General features: G+C 43.9%; 1 protein-coding gene across 1 annotated transcript; it reads left to right on the top strand.

Annotated features, from left to right (window-relative positions):
• Positions 1–715: 715 nt before the first annotated feature.
• LOC127014325 (L-threonine 3-dehydrogenase, mitochondrial) lies at positions 716–14,012 on the top strand. Its single transcript, XM_050893637.1, has 10 exons — positions 716–731; positions 2,260–2,371; positions 5,779–5,980; positions 6,337–6,379; positions 7,822–7,892; positions 8,655–8,804; positions 8,898–9,070; positions 9,967–10,057; positions 10,540–10,809; positions 11,023–14,012. The coding sequence occupies exons 3-10, from the start codon at positions 5,797–5,799 to the stop codon at positions 11,160–11,162; spliced, it is 1,122 nt and encodes a 373-aa protein (XP_050749594.1). The 5' UTR covers positions 716–731; positions 2,260–2,371; positions 5,779–5,796; the 3' UTR covers positions 11,163–14,012.
• The last annotated feature ends 1,290 nt before the right edge of the window (positions 14,013–15,302 follow it).

The raw sequence follows: 15,302 nt of genomic DNA, 5'->3' as shown, positions 1-15,302 counted from the left end.
CTCACCGGAAGCGATACGTCTCACAGCGCATGACATCACGTCGCTCTGACGTCACATCACATCACTTCCCCCCCCCGCACTCCCCAATCTCCTCCCCCGGCAGGCGGTGACGTCTGGCTTCAGCCCCGCCTCCCCCATCACCCCTGGGCCTCTGGGGGCGCGGCGCCGGGCGAACGGCACCCGGAGCCGGCGGCGGGGAACGGAGGAGACGGCGGCGGCGGCGGCGGCGGCGGCGGCGGGGAGCTCGGCGGGATCCGCGGGTGAGCGTGGGGCCGGGCCGTGGGGCCGTGGGGCGCGGGGCCGCCCCGCTCCCCGGCCCGTGACGGAATGAATGAGGTGGGGGAGGGGGGCGGCCGGCCGCTGCTCCGTAACGGCCGCTCGCCTGAGGGGCGGCGGGCGCCGTTTCCCGCCCTGCATCGCCTCATCTCCGGGGGCGGGGACCGGGCCCTGCCCGGGCAGGGAGCCGGCTTTCCCCCCTCCCCTTCCCGCCACCCCTCCGTCTCTGCCCGGGGCAGCGGCGTGAGGAGGTGCCGCCGCCCGTTGGGGGCCGGGGACGGGAGCGGCGCTTTGGTCTTCAGGGCCTTTCGCTTCTCACCAGAGACCTGACGTGGGCTTACGGGTTTTCTTCGCGCGCGTACCTCGCACCAGCCTCTTCACTTCACCTGTGGAGGCCCGGCGTGAAGTAGATCTTGCCTTATCCGCTCCGAGAGCGTCACGCTGTTCAGTAGCTGGTATAATCTGACCTTTTTTTTTTTTTTTTTTCCTCCCCTTCTTCTGGTTGCTGAGGTCAGATTTCTAGTTGGCGTTTCAGGCTGACGTCGTTTCTTGGCGGGCTTCGCGAGGGGTACGGCGTCGTCCCGCGGTCGTGCGTCACCTCTGTAAAACGAGCCGGGGAGATTGCGCGTGTGTGTCAAGGTTATTTTAACTGAGGTTAGCCAACAGCTGCCTGCCAGAGAGAACAGCACGAGCCTGGCCACCCCTCTGCCCTGCCCTGGCACATCCACCATGCCAGGGGACACAGGGAGGGACGCAGGGTCCCCTTACCCCAGTTTGGGGCTCTCCGAACCAGAGGAAATGCCAACAGGGGATGTGTGATGGCTTCGGTCTGTCCAGCTATCCAGGCCGCGTTAATTGTCGGTTGAGCTGAGGGTATCCCCTAGTTGTTGCAGCTTGAGCGCTCCCAAAAGCGGTGATCCGATGGTCTTTCCAGTTGGCAGCACTTGGGCGCCAGGGAGTAAGGCTTTCCCGTGGGACGGGCAAGGTGGCATGTGCTTCGTCTTCTGGATGCCCAAGGCGAGCAGTATCTTTCCCCTCGAGCTCTTCTTGATACAGTTGGAAAAAGTAGAGGAGCTTTCCCGTGCGTAAGCCTTTCTTCAAGTGTGAAGCAGAAACTGCGTGGTTTTGGAGACAAACGTGAGTGGAGAACGATAGCTTGGAGTTTAGCGCGTTGGTGTGGACCATGTGCCCGAGGATATTGGCCGTTTTGAACGTACCAGTGGTTGGGAATCTGCGAGTTCCTGTGCCCTAGAAAGTGTCTTAACTTTCTTTGAAAGAAGCAAGTTTTGGACTTCTTTGGTTAGCTGTGTGGAGGAGCATCCCGTGGCATCTCAGCAGCTGTGCAGCCCCCAGAAATGCTGTGGGAGATGCAGGGTTTGCTTCTGACCTCTGTCTCCTCCCGCTTTCCCATTTTCTTTGAAGCTTACTGTTGTGGGATTTTCCAGACCAAACCCATGAGTTTCTTATCTTTCTTATCACCGTAATGTACTATTAATAACTAATACATAAGAAACTACTAGCTTCTATGAACACGTTTTTGTCTTTTATATGAGCAACAGGTGCTTGCTGCTTATGTAACACTTTAGAAGCCTTGCAAAGGAGCAGCAGCTGGCAGTTAACTTGCTAAATGTCATTTTATGAACCTGTTTCTTTTTTTCCCCTCTTTTCCCTCTCCCTGTGCGTTAATCTTCTTACAAAACTCAGAAATTTCCTGCTATCCAAGGCAGATTATTGCTTTACATTTGACCACGTGTTTGCTTTCTACTAATCCTTTGCACCGCAGCCAGTTAGTTTAAAACCTGTCCTTCAGAGATGACCCTAGGTTGTATGGTTCTGTTAGTTAAAGGAGCTGGTTGCGTAGCTTCAGAGTCCTCTGCCTATCACAAAGTTACAGGCATTTCAAAATCAAGCAAATGTGAACGAAGTGATATCCCTGGCTGCTGCTGCTCTCACGCGCACTTTTTTTTTTTTTTTTTTTTTAAGGTGTGGGACAACTCCTACTTTCTGTCAGGTTTTGATTGGCTTTCAAAAGAGGCAGTGTCCTATAAATTGCCGTCTCCGCTCTGCTTCGGCTCTATCACCGGCTGAGGGATAGGTGAGTACCGAAGAGGGAAAATTCCAGTGTGTATTGCTTAATCCTTGAAATTAGCATTGGTTGTTAATTTAAATTGGGGGGGGGAATAACTTCCATGTTTCAGGATAAAACTTCCTCATGTTATTTGATCTAGAAAACAAAAGAGCTAGTTTCTAATATCAGTTTGGGTCAATGAGTAAAACCAGTGACTGAGAAACTAGCCAGAAGGTAATATGGGGGGGGGGGTGTTGCAAATATATATAGGGGTTTGTTTCTCGCCAGTTCCTAACGGTACAGAAGTATTCCTCTTTGGGATAGTAAGAAAGAGAAACCTATCAAAAACTTTAAGGTTTTTTACATCAGTTAAATGACTACTTTTTATATTTAGAGCTGTTAATAACTCCCTGAAGTTATTTAAAATGGGAAACTCTGATCTAGCAGAATCGGCTTTTCTGTCCAAGTTGCTTTTGCGAGTTAACCACTGTGTTGGGGCTACCTTTATCTCATGGTTGATCTGGGGAGGTGTTTTTAAGGCATACTATTAATTTCTTTATATATCTGTGCATTTGTTGGCAACTTTAGAATTTAATAGCTAGTTACACCATTTTTTTTCCCCCCCCTTCATACTTGAAATAAATGCGCGTCATAGGTGGGATTTTTGCATACAGCTGTGCTGCTTGGTGACCCAGGGGTTTTTCAGTGTCTGGTATGAAACGTGTTTACTGTTCTTTTGAGTCAGCCTAGACTTGCAAGTAAATTCTCAGCTTAAGCCTGTGTGGTTTCACTCCAGGTGCGTTTGGAGAAACCAGTCCAGTAGGTGGGAAACCAATTTGATCCTAGCGTGGCATTTTTAGTAGCAACTAACTTGAGTTTGTACTTTGTTTATAGAGCTCAAAATGCAAAATGCCTTTTCAGGTACTTTAAAGGGAAATTTTCTGCAACAGAGACCAGTGAGTCTCTCTTAGTGCTATAAGAGTTCTTTATTATCCCATTCTGAAACAAGAAGGGATTATCACGGCTCTTTAAAGGGCTGACACTGCCCTTTAACACTCTTAACATTGGTTTCCTAGGGAGCAACATGTCTTATGAGATTGAATTGTCTGGATATGTCTGCCTGCTGCCTTCTTCCCCTGCACACCTCGCTATTTTTGCACCTATTGGCTAATTTCAAGTAAGCTTGACAGGGGCTGAGTCTCAAAGGTAGCAAGAACATGTCTGTTTTGTGAAGGTGGGCTTGCAGGGGAGGGAAATCTCATCAGTGCCTTGCCTGAGTGTCAGAGAATGGTTGTGGTTGGAGGGGACCTCTGGAGGTCATCTGGTCCAACCCCCTGCTCAAGCAGGGCTGCCCAGGACCGTGTCCAGGTGGCTGTTGAAGATCTCCAAGGCTGGAGACTCCATCACTTTTATGGGCGACTGTGCCAGTGCTTGGGCACCCTCACAGTAAAAAAGTGTTTCCTGATGTTCAGAGGGAAGTTCCTGTGTTTCCGTGTGTGCCCATGACCTCTGGTGCTGGCACTGGGCACCACTGAAAAGAGCCTGGCTCCGTCCTCTTTGCACCTTCCCTTCAGGTATTTATACACATTGATGAGATCCCTCCTGAGCCTTCCCTTCTCCAGGCTGAACAGTCCCAGCTCTCTCAGCCTTTCCTCATAGGAGAGAAGCTCCAGTCCCTTCATCATCTTCATGGCCCATCAGCAATATAAGCTGAATATTAGCTGAATTGTACTAATCAATGCTGGAGAATCAAGACAGGAGAAAGATGTCATAACCTCTTAGATAGCAATTAGTTACCTCTGAGATTGAGTCCTCGGGAAATGGGGCTTCTTTGCTTTCAGTGCTCAAGGAATAGCTTGTTTGCTCTAGTTTTGTAGGTGGAGTTAGATGTAGGTACATAGGGTTGGTGTGTAACAAGGAATTGCAAGAGACTTGTGCAAAGCCTAGAGAAGACGGAGCGATTGCTTCTGTAGCACTGTGACAGGAGAGATACAGCTTTAATAGATCAAGCCTATAATCAGGGAGACTGATCCCTCTAATGGGCTTGTGGCTGTGAGATGCAGCAGAGGCTTGGCTAATTCATCAGGATACTAATTGACCACGCTTCTCAAGGCAATCAACAAGTGAGCAAACGAGTCTAAGGTGGGGGAAAGATGCATCTCAGAATAAGTCTCTTTGATCAGTTTAAATATGCAAATGTGCTTTTTAATAATGCACTTTTTTGGGGAGGTATCTTATTAGGCATGCGATAGGTAGTTTAGCAAGCCTTCTGTATTTAAACAGCAGGACTCCCTGAAGTATCAGAAAATTCTCAGCCTTCTGTGTTGCCGTGAGTGAAAGGAACACCCAGGTTAATTACTTGTTTGCTTTTCTATGTGTACTAGAATTGGTAGTGCTGGAATTCATCTGCAGCAATTAGCTGCTGTAATTTCTTGTTGTGGCCTTCCTTCTCCCCGACTCTCCTTTTTATAATATATGCCACAAGAACACATATGAGAAAGGAATTGACAGGGTAATCTCAAGCAAGCTAGTTTGACATATGTTTTCATCTGGGAATTTACTTATTCTAGCACTTTGGGAAACAGAGTTAAGTTGTTCGAAGGAGGATAAGGAAGAATTTAAGTGATTATGCCTTAAGAATTGTATTTGAAAGAAGTAAACTGGAACCTCAGAAAAGACCAGTTGCGGATGCATGTGCAATTTATTTGGGGTACATTCTTCTCCATTTCCTTCCCCAATATGAAAGATTTGGAGAAAGAAAACTGAACTTGCATGTAGCTCAGGGTAACTTAGGGATATTTTTGCAATGTGTTATTATGAGCGAATCATGTCTTTTTTTTTTTTTGTGTGTGTGTGTGAAATAATTAGGACATTTTCACGAGTCCTGGGTAAATACTGCTTCTCCTTTCTTTGCTTCCTGGGTACCGTCCATCATGCGTATTAAGTTTGAGCAAAGCAGTGCTCTTTAAAGAGATTTACTGCTGCCTCTGCTGGCTTAGCTGAATCTTGCTGATGCAATACTAAGAAGGTTTGCTTATTCATGGCAGTCTACAAAACTTTCACTCAGAAGTACCTACAGTGAAGCTGTGTAATCATAGCAGCTGAGCTTGTTGAATTCTGTATTTGTTGTCTTTTGTGCTTGAAATCATGGTTTCTAATGACTGTTTTAAAAAGGCTTAAACTTGAACTATATTCTCCCTGTTCATTGTACTGGACTCCGTGCTGGGGCTGTGGATATTTTCTTGAGCTCACTCTGGTGAATACATTACCTCTAGTCATGTTACTTGACAGGCTGCTTCTGGTAGACGTGGCTCTCAGTTGGCATGTCAGCTAGGACTTGGATTGCATCAAATTTCTGTGAAACCCTTCGGAGCGTTTAAAATGTTTAATATGCTTGAGTCGTTTGTGACTAATCTTTTCTCTTGTTTTCCCAGCATATTTAAAGGAGGAAGATGCCAATTGTCAAAAACGTGAGCAGAGCTGTCAGCCAGCTGCTACAGAGCTCCGGTTGTGGATGTGGGATTTCCATCGTGCCTGTTCGATGCATTGGAGTCTCACCCCGCCAGGTGGCCTCCGATGCTAGCTTTCACTCGGTTTCTTTTTCCGAGTCCGATCATCCTCGGGTGCTAATTACAGGTCAGCATTCCTGTCATAACTGTATTCCTGCTCCAGCTTCTCAGCTGAGTCCCCTACTCCCCTCCTCCCTCCCTGGTGAGCAGAATACTGGAAGCAAAAATACTCCAAATATTCTGGAATTGTGATGATCTTTCCTGTATGGTGATAAGATCAGAGTCTGGTGTGAACTTCTCTACTATTTTTATTCCAGAAAGCTACTAAAACCAGTTCATTGGGTTTTCCTTGAGAAAAATATAAAAGCTTTCTGACTCGCTGAGAAAAATAGTACTCATTTCTGATGTGATACATATAATAATGGAACTCTGTATTTTGATATCACTTTTTCTCTGATTTTTGTCTCGTTTGTTGCCTCTTAGGTGGTCTTGGCCAGCTTGGAGTGGGACTTGCTAAGCTTCTGAGGTATGTCATCATTCTCTGACTTGCTGTTAAGGAGGAATTCAAGCTTTAGCCATCACTTCTAGAAGCAATTATTTTCTGGAAAGTTGTTTGTAAAAGAATCCTAGTGACGATTGCAGATTCTTTTTTTGCCTCTTAGTTTCATAAATAACTTTAAATTTTCACCATCTTTTTATTTTTTTACTCCTGTGCTTGGTTTAGGTTCACTGACGTACTTTCTGTGTGTACGTTGGCCACGATTCCCAAAATAACATAATTTTGTCTAAGAGACTAGCCGCTGAGTTCAGTTTGCTTCCAGTTAAATGGAAGCATTCAGAATCTGAATCCTCAAAGAGTGGACAGTTTTCCTTTTCTCTTTTTTGGTCTAGACAAATAAGGCTGGATTTGAGTGCTCAATAGAGAGACAAAGGCTGTGATTTTATGCAGGTACTACAGGAGAGAAAAAAGTACAAACATCGACTTGAAAAAATACATAGTCCTTTGCTAACTACCCAGCTGTTGGGCTTTGCAACTGCTGACTTGTATCTCTCTGAGAGTTTCAGTTAAGTAACTTCAGGAATAAGGTGCCCTATTTAGTAAAGTACAAACAAAAATAAAGATTAGGATACAAAATGTTGAAGTTTTTATGATTTGGTGAAAGATGAACTGATGCAGCAAAAGGAGTAAATCGAAAATACATTTCTTCTGGCTCTTTCTGTTCCCCCGCCTCACATACACAGTTACCTTATTTTTTCCATGGTATCTTTTCAAGAAATGTAAAATGCTCTGAGAGCTCTCCCTCCTCCATACCGTTGTCCATATCCACACCTACTCAGCTCCAGACTATCGTTTGCATGTGGACAGTGTTTGTTGCAGATGATTTGGACTATGACCAAAAGTGAGCAAACTCACTGCATTCAACAGTGTGGTGCAGTTTGAATGTTTTCTGCCTTTTCTACGATATATTTAAAAATCATCCAAATAATGGAAGGCTGGCATGTACTCCAATGCCATCAGACTTGCTCTCTGCGATAGCCTTCTGCTGATTAGAAAAGCACAAGGCAGAGATTACTCAGTTGTATTTACTTTGTTGGTATAAAAGTAGCTGCAGTTACAGCATGCCCAGTGGCTTTTTGTTGTCTGCAGGGGAGTAGATTATCTCTGGGTAAAATTTTCAGCGAGAAGAGGGTAGGAAGGTCTGTCTTCTCAACATGTTTTCATTTTCTAAAAGATTTCTCTATCCTTATGCAGTCTTTCACTGCTACTAGAAGTAGTTTACTAATTTTCTAAGATGCTATATTGACATTGAAAGGATTGGTGGGCGTTTTTTAGTGCAATAACTGATTTCATTGTGGAAATTATTGTTCTTCTGATGCTGCTCCTGCAAAACAAAATAGCAGCATAGCAACTTATGAATTATCTCAAAGACTGTGGACTCACTGTACCATGTGGGTATTTTTATGCAGGAAACGCTTTGGAAAGAACAACGTGATCTTGTCTGACATTAGAAAGCCTGCAGATAATGTTTTTTATAGTGGTAAGTGACTGGGGAAGCATATGGAAAGAAAAAAATCTTGACTTTACCTCTGATGTTGATAGACTAATTACCAAAGCCTAAATGATAAGTGGATTAAACTGAACAAGTTGCTGTTTGAAACTTCTGGGTAATGCCTTCCTGCTTTGAAATCTTGCCAAGACATTGATTTCTTCTGTCTGTTATTCCCTTTTTCTAAATATTTTTCTTTGCATGTTTTCACTGTTGCTTTGCCACTTTGTTGACCAGAATAACTACTTGAGTCAAGCTGAGCTTGGCTGTTGTGCTCCTGCTGTAAAAAGAGATGCATTTATTCTTTTGGAGGGAACAAGTTGGAATTTGAATTTGTGCTTTGTTTTTCCGTGCTCAGGCAATTTTTATGATAAGATGGGTATAGAGTAGGATTTTTGGATTCTTTTATTTTCATTAGAAACTTCCGTAAGTTTTTCTTTGTCGTTACTGTTTAATGATGTATTTAGGTATTTGAGTAGTGTACACTAGATGTTCCCTGTTTTCCTGCTGTTAACTGGATAAAACAGGAGTTCTTGCATCAGTCTGTTGTTGAGGTAAAGGTAGCAGTTTCCCTTCATTTCTCCTGCTTATTTACAAATTTATTGACCACTGCTGTTAGGCGTGCATTCTGCTGTGCAGTCAAATCCTGAATGTAGGTATGGTCATGAAGCAGCAATTTGAGTGTCATGTAGAACTTTTCTTTACATCCATTCCTCTTGGCATTCAATTTCCTACTGGTTCCATTTCTTCTAGGTCCTTTTATCTACGCGGATATCTTGGACTACAAGAATTTACGTGAGATAGTGGTGAATAATCGGATAACGTGGCTGTTCCACTATAGCGCTTTGCTCAGTGCTGTTGGAGAAGCAAACGTCCCTTTGGCCAGAGCTGTAAATATTACCGGTGTGTGACAAGGGTTTCAAGTTCATTCATGACTCCTACAGAGGCTTGAGGAAGTTCGGTGTATGTTCTGATAAATCTTGTTGTCTGTTCCAGGTTTACACAATGTTCTGGATATTGCAGCTGAGCATAACTTGAGACTCTTTGTTCCAAGCACTATTGGAGCCTTTGGACCCACCTCTCCTCGAGATCCAACTCCTGATCTCTGCATTCAGAGACCAAGGACAATCTATGGAGTCTCCAAGGTTCACGCTGAGCTCATGGGAGAAGTGAGAATTTTTTATTTTATTTGTTTCATGAAAGTTCACCCCACTGGGAGCGGGGAGGGGGAAGCGGCTGCGTGGTGCTTAGGTGCTGACTGGGGTTAAACCACGACAGAGAACTTCATTGCTTTTGTAAGATTCCTCATTGCAGTGTTCTTTTTCCCCATTCTTTCCTTCCTTCAGGCGTTAGTACTCAATAGTAGTCTGAGGCAGCTCTTAAGGGCAAATATCTTTTGAGTTTTCTTGGAAAAAGTACAAAGAATTGCAAGCTGGCAAATGTCTAACTTTCAATATAATTTCTTTCCCCGGTTCTTTTGACTTTGGCCTCTGCCTCATCTGCCAATGTGAATGGCATTGCATAAATGACAGTGTACAAAGCCTCGCAAAAGCATGCTAGACCATGATGACTTTTGCCGCCCCCCCCCCCCCCCAAAAGACTCTAAAGTCAAAGCCGTGGGAGTCTGTACGTGCACAACTTCTCTTTTGGCTTTGTAGTTTTTTATAAACGTAACATTGTTAAAGCTGATATTTTTGCATACGGTTTGCTCACACTTGAAATTTATGCAGGACAGTGGCAGGTCTGAAGACTGTATTAACATGAAATGTCTCACAAACTTACTAATCTTCTGTTTCTGAGCAGTAGATCTAGACCCTACATTAGAAGCCAATCCATATCACGAATCCATATCTACTGAGGTGGATGTAAACTAGAAAAGGGCAAGCAGGGAGATCAGCTACCTGGCAGGGAATGGAGGCTGTTCAGTAGTTCCTTTTCTGTCATCCCTGTCATGGGATGGCTACAGCATGAAGGTTCATCCTGTGGCAGATTTTTCCTGTGAAATCAATGAGTTGTGTGGCCTAATCTTGATGCATAAAGCTGTGTTTCTCTCCTCCCTCCATAGTACTACCATTACCGGTATGGCCTAGACTTCCGTTGCCTGAGGTATCCAGGAATTATATCCGCTGACTCTCAGCCTGGTGGGGGAACAACTGGTAAGTGACTTGTGCGTAGTTCTCAGTATTGCAGGCAAGAAGAGCAAAAACATAAGCCAATACAGTAATTTTTAATGTGTTTGTAGAAATTTAATCTATGACAGTATGGGGCGTCAGTGTAGAGATGCTGTTTCAACAGTGTTAGAACAATACTTTTGTCCTCTCTAGCCTAGGGCATAATTTCATAGCCTTTACATTTAAACAGTATGTGAGAGATTTTAGATTAATTACACTCATTGAGACCATTTCCTTTAAAAATATTTTAAACTCTGCTGTCTTGCTGCAGTGTGCAAATGCTAGAATAGCATCGGGATATTTTGAGATGACTTCTACGCTCCTGCTGTACAGCGTAAATCATACATGGTTCTGCTGCTAGAGTTTAAACAGGAGACTTTGAGGGTGGTCTGAGGATTGTTGACCGTCATGAAGTGAACAACAGATTGAGGCAGATGAGTACACACATCCATTGTTCTTTTCTGTAGATTATGCTGTCCAGATTTTCCATGATGCCATAAAGACCGGCAAATTTCAATGCAACCTAAAGGCAGACACTCGTCTCCCTATGATGTATATTGATGACTGTCTGAAAGCGACTCTAGAGGTCATGGAGGCCCCTGCAGAGGCACTGAGCATGAGGACATACAACATCAGTGCCATGAGCTTCACTCCTGAAGAGCTGGCGCAAGAGGTGCAGAAGCATGTTCCTGAGCTCCAAGTGACCTACAACGTGGATGAAGTCAGGCAGGCCATAGGTTAGTATCGGCTTCTTTGGCAGTGGGTAAGAAAAAACGTTAAGGGCAAAACGGAGTTTCTTTTCTTTTTAGGCACTTGCAAATTGTTCCTGTACAATTCAAGTCTTACAGTTTGAAATTCAGCTTTAGTAGTTCAAATGGTTGGTGATGATACCTCTTGAAGTTTAAAGAAATTTTTCTTAAACCTTGTTTCTTCTCTTTTTTTCACTGCAGCTGACAGCTGGCCGATGAACTTTGATGACAGGAACGCCCGGAGGGATTGGGGTTGGAAACATGATTATGATCTCCCTGAGTTGGTGACTACGATGTTTAGCTTCCTTGGGTCCGACTCCAGGATTGCTCAAGCCAACTGAAATACTTTGTAAGGTGTTTCCAGATTTCCACAGAGGACCAGGAAGAAATGGCTAAATGAGTTTATAATTTTCTGAGTCTTAGAGCATGTCAATTATTAATTTTCATAAGTAGCAATAGAGTTGGGCAGAAACATACTGTAGCTGGAATGTACTATTAGATAAACAACATCATTTGGTACTGTCTCCAAGCACAGCACTGATGACAAACACAGAATTCTTGCATTTTCACACTTAAGCAGCTAGAAGGAAGGAAAAAAAAAAAAGAAAAAAAAGCAAAAAAGCACTTACTCCTGGCTGATGACTCTCCGATCATTCCTGCTGCCTGCCTCTTTGGCAAACAACATGAGGCAATATTGTCAAACCTGGTGTTTCGGGCATATCCTGCAAAGTTAACAATAGATTTTTCATTTTCCTGGTGGAGGCTGTTAGATCGTAGTAAGATATGATCCTTTCTACTCTTTGCTTACAAAAGAGAGATCAGAAGAGCTATGTCATGTTTCCAAATTGCAGGGGTTGTTGCAATTCTAGTTTGAAATCGAACTTTGGTCGATAGTTCCTATTTATATATATATATAGTGCTGTATAAACATACACTTTTCTATACATAGGGCATACAAAGTAGCATTATTCTTATAATGCTTGTAAATGTGAAGGGGAATAGGACTTGAATTCTCATTATGCTTTAAAAAAACAAGGTTTACAAGCTAAGATTTGTCCTGTTCTTTGAAAGTGCTGCTGCCTTCAGTTTAACCTCGGAGGTAGATCTGAAATTGGGAGAGCTGTTATGTGTATGTGAATCTGGGGTGTATTTCAAGAAGGCAATGTGCAGGTATGGGTTATTGATAATTAGCACTACTTTTGGTTATCCTGGTTGTTGGCCGTGCTAGCATGATGACGTACTGCCTGGAGCAAGTTTTAAAGGTGAGCTGATGATGGAGCCTTACGGTAGAGTCAAGTCAGCCTTTGAAATCTGTTCATGTTCACTACATTTTCCGCGTGCGCTGTAAGTGTATTTGTAGATGCTATTTATGTGTAACTGTCATACACTTTTATTCTTTAGAGAGGGATCCAGAAGCTGGAACCATCTTCTAGCTACAGTTAAGGGCTGTTCTGCTCATTGAGTTTCATGCACAGGAGATTCTGGGATTAACCAGGGAGTCTTAGTAGACGCATGCAAGGGAGATATTCAAAAGCTACTGAGGAGACACTGAGAAATGACAAGCTGGAGAGACAGGAAAGCCATTTTAGGTAAAATATCAGTTTCCGTGGATGTGAATCTGAGCCATCGGCTACTGTAGCTATAGCATGCCTTGAGAAACAGCATCTGGGAACTTTGGATTTTATTTTTTTTCAAAGAAAAAATATCTTTCATTTTCAAAATGACTGGAAATTCCCTATACAGAGCTCTCCATCTTTTTTGTCTTGTATACTCCAATAGCATGTGTGGGTAAACACGTTCAAGTATTTTTTTGCCTACAACTTGTTTGCTATGTTTTCTGTGATGATGCTTTGGTAGTTGCGAGTCTGTTATGCCCTCCGTAACCCTGCGGTGTTTCCTCAGTGAGTGGATAACTGACATGACCAGATTTCTGTCTCTTTGTGAAGGAGTCTACGTGCTGCAGGGAATATGTTTTCTCGTGAAAGTAACCTTCAAATGAAGATTCGGTGGTGAAACCCAGTTATTTTAAACATTTGTTAAACTTTTATCTCTTGGTTTTGTATGTATCTTATTGTTTCATCTGTTGGCAAAGTATGCGTTTCCCAGGTATTTAAGCTCAAAAACCTCTAAGGTTGTGGCCTGTTATTGAAACTTTTTTTTTATATTGTTTACGTTTCTGAAAAGACAAGTTTTAAAACTTTGGCCGCTGTTGTAACTATCACATTGTTCAAGTGTAATATTTGGCCCAATGGGCCAGCAAAGTTGGCCCTCCATTCGTACCCGACAAGGAAAGACTGGCTCAGGTTTTGTCCTCTGCCCTGCCAGAACAGGATTATTTCCTAGTGAACCATTACGCTGAGCCGTCAGATGAAGGGCTTTAATATGAGCTGAAGTGTCTTGTGCGTTCCAGTCTCTCATAATTCAGACCCTGGGGACTCCTCATTGCCTCCATTCCACGAGATGTGTAAAATAAAGAGTTGTTGACGGGTCTCACTCCATTTCTTTACTTCACTCAAAGTCACGGGGCCTACTCCCCTCACCCTCGTTCAGAGCTGCAGTTAAAACTAACGAGAGTGAAGACCAAGAATGTTTGTTCTTTTGAAACACACTGTCCTTGGCTGTGGCATCGCACAAAAGCTTTGGATAAGGTGTTGCAGTGAAAGTGAAAATCAAACCTATGGCATTTTGAACAAAATTTTCTTTTTTTTTTTTTTATTTTCCCCTGCCAAAAGTTGCTGACTTCATTTAGGAGCAGCCGTTTAAGAAACTTCTATTTCGCAAAATCTGAAATAAACCGTATTGCAACAGAGAGTTGTTTGGAGGTAACAAGGTGATGATAATCAGGGAATGTGATTAGAGATGTCTGCGTGGTCTGAGTTCTGTTTGAAATTCTGGTTTTCAACCTGTGACCAATGATGCATGTATCTTTTTTTTTCCTGTATCTTCCCCACTAACTTCTGTTGTAACTATGTTACAGCATTTTCTGTACTAAACCAATGTGATGTGGTACAAAATGTCTAACTTTTGCTGCCAGTTTGAAGTTTGACTTCTGGGCAGAGACTTCTCTCATGACATTTGAGCATTGTAGCTGTTAAATTACCTATTCAGGAAAAAAAAAAAGTTAAGAATATTTTTTCAAATGTTGTAAGTTGTGGATGATGCCTACTTTAATAAAATCCTATGCAGATGTATCCTTGTTTTGTCATCCTTGTTTAGAGCCTGGAAGAGCAGTGATGAAGGATGCCGGTTCGTGCTGAAGCCTTTTCTTCAGCCGCAGAAGCGATGCTTGGTTTGAGAGCAAGGTACCACCAGTCTGTGCGGTGGCTCTCAAACCTTCATCTGTAGGTTTATCTTTCTGCTGACTGTTCCACTTGCTCTGTGTAGCAGACGGTTGCTCACAGGCGGATACAGCGTGGTGACCTCTCAATCTTCGGTGAGCCCCTAGGCAGGTGTAGGGGCTGTGCTTGTCGATGGCAGCCGCCCAAAGAGCGCTGGGTTTCAAATATTCCTCTGTCACTTGTGGATTTCTTAGCCCTTTCTCGTGTTGAGAAGCCCGTTGGTCTGTCTTCAGCCATGTTTCTGTCTCTCTCTGCGTCCGTGCGGCTTTGAAATGGCAAGAAAAGAGGGATGGGGTTCTGAGGGAGGAGCTCTTAAAAAACACATGCCGAGAATTTAAGATTGTAGGGTCCTCGTTTCTGCTTCTGTGCAGGTCTTGACTCCAGCTGTTGCACAACCAGTGACGCTGGTCGTCGGGGGAAGTTTGTGCAGGCATGAGTGAGAATGAGTGCGCTCCTAATAACTTACTGTGGACCCGCCCTGCCTCGTTAATTGACGAATAAACACTCCCTTCAGGTTAAACAAGGCCTTCCCCTCCTCCTACACCTCAGCTTTCCAATGATGGGAACTTCTTGTGGAGGAAGCATTCCACTTGACCGCGATTTAATGACTAATGCAACCATTATGTTTCTTGCAGGACAGGTGAGGGTGTTACAGCACCGCGCTCTTTCCAGCTACTTCACTTTGATAATTAGTTTGACTCTTGTTTACACATGCTCCGTCTGGCTTCTGTCAGTGCTATAGGTGACGGTGCTTCATCCAAAGCTGCTGTAGCTGGGGAGAGGATCACCATTACCTTTCAGATCCTTCAGGCCCTGCAAAAACAACTATTCCACTTTTCCCATTTTCTCTCCGGCCTGTTCTTCAGAGATTTAAGAATATTTGACCCTGTCATCGCATTCATGCAGCAAAACCAACAGCCTCCTAACCTTTTGGCTTTTAATTCTCAGATTTACTTCTTGCTGCCTTGCCTTGGAGTCAGCGATTGGCTTCGTTGTCCTCGCTTCGCTGTTCCCGTGTAAGGGGGAACGCGCAGAGCTGCAGCAATGCTGACGCTATGGTTATCGGTAGGCGCACGCTAAAAAGCTTTAAAGGAAGGAGCTCTGCTCCTTCTCAAGGCGTAAGTGCTGACGGAGTGTGCTTGT

Source organism: Gymnogyps californianus, chromosome 3 (genome assembly GCF_018139145.2).
Source record: "Gymnogyps californianus isolate 813 chromosome 3, ASM1813914v2, whole genome shotgun sequence".
Taxonomy (NCBI): Eukaryota; Metazoa; Chordata; class Aves; order Accipitriformes; family Cathartidae; genus Gymnogyps; species Gymnogyps californianus.
This window is presented reverse-complemented; position numbering and strand designations above follow the sequence as displayed.

What these genes read in the sequence shown, in the direction of transcription:
- LOC127014325 (XM_050893637.1), top strand. Translation starts at nt 5,797, where the DNA reads ATGCCAATTGTCAAAAACGTGAGCAGAGCTGTCAGCCAGCTGCTACAG. An exon ending in ACGCTGAGCTCATGGGAGAA is followed by an intron (nt 9,071 to 9,966) that starts GTGAGAATTTTT and finishes CTCCCTCCATAG; the next exon opens with TACTACCATTACCGGTATGG. An exon ending in TGAAGTCAGGCAGGCCATAG is followed by an intron (nt 10,810 to 11,022) that starts GTTAGTATCGGC and finishes TTTTCACTGCAG; the next exon opens with CTGACAGCTGGCCGATGAAC.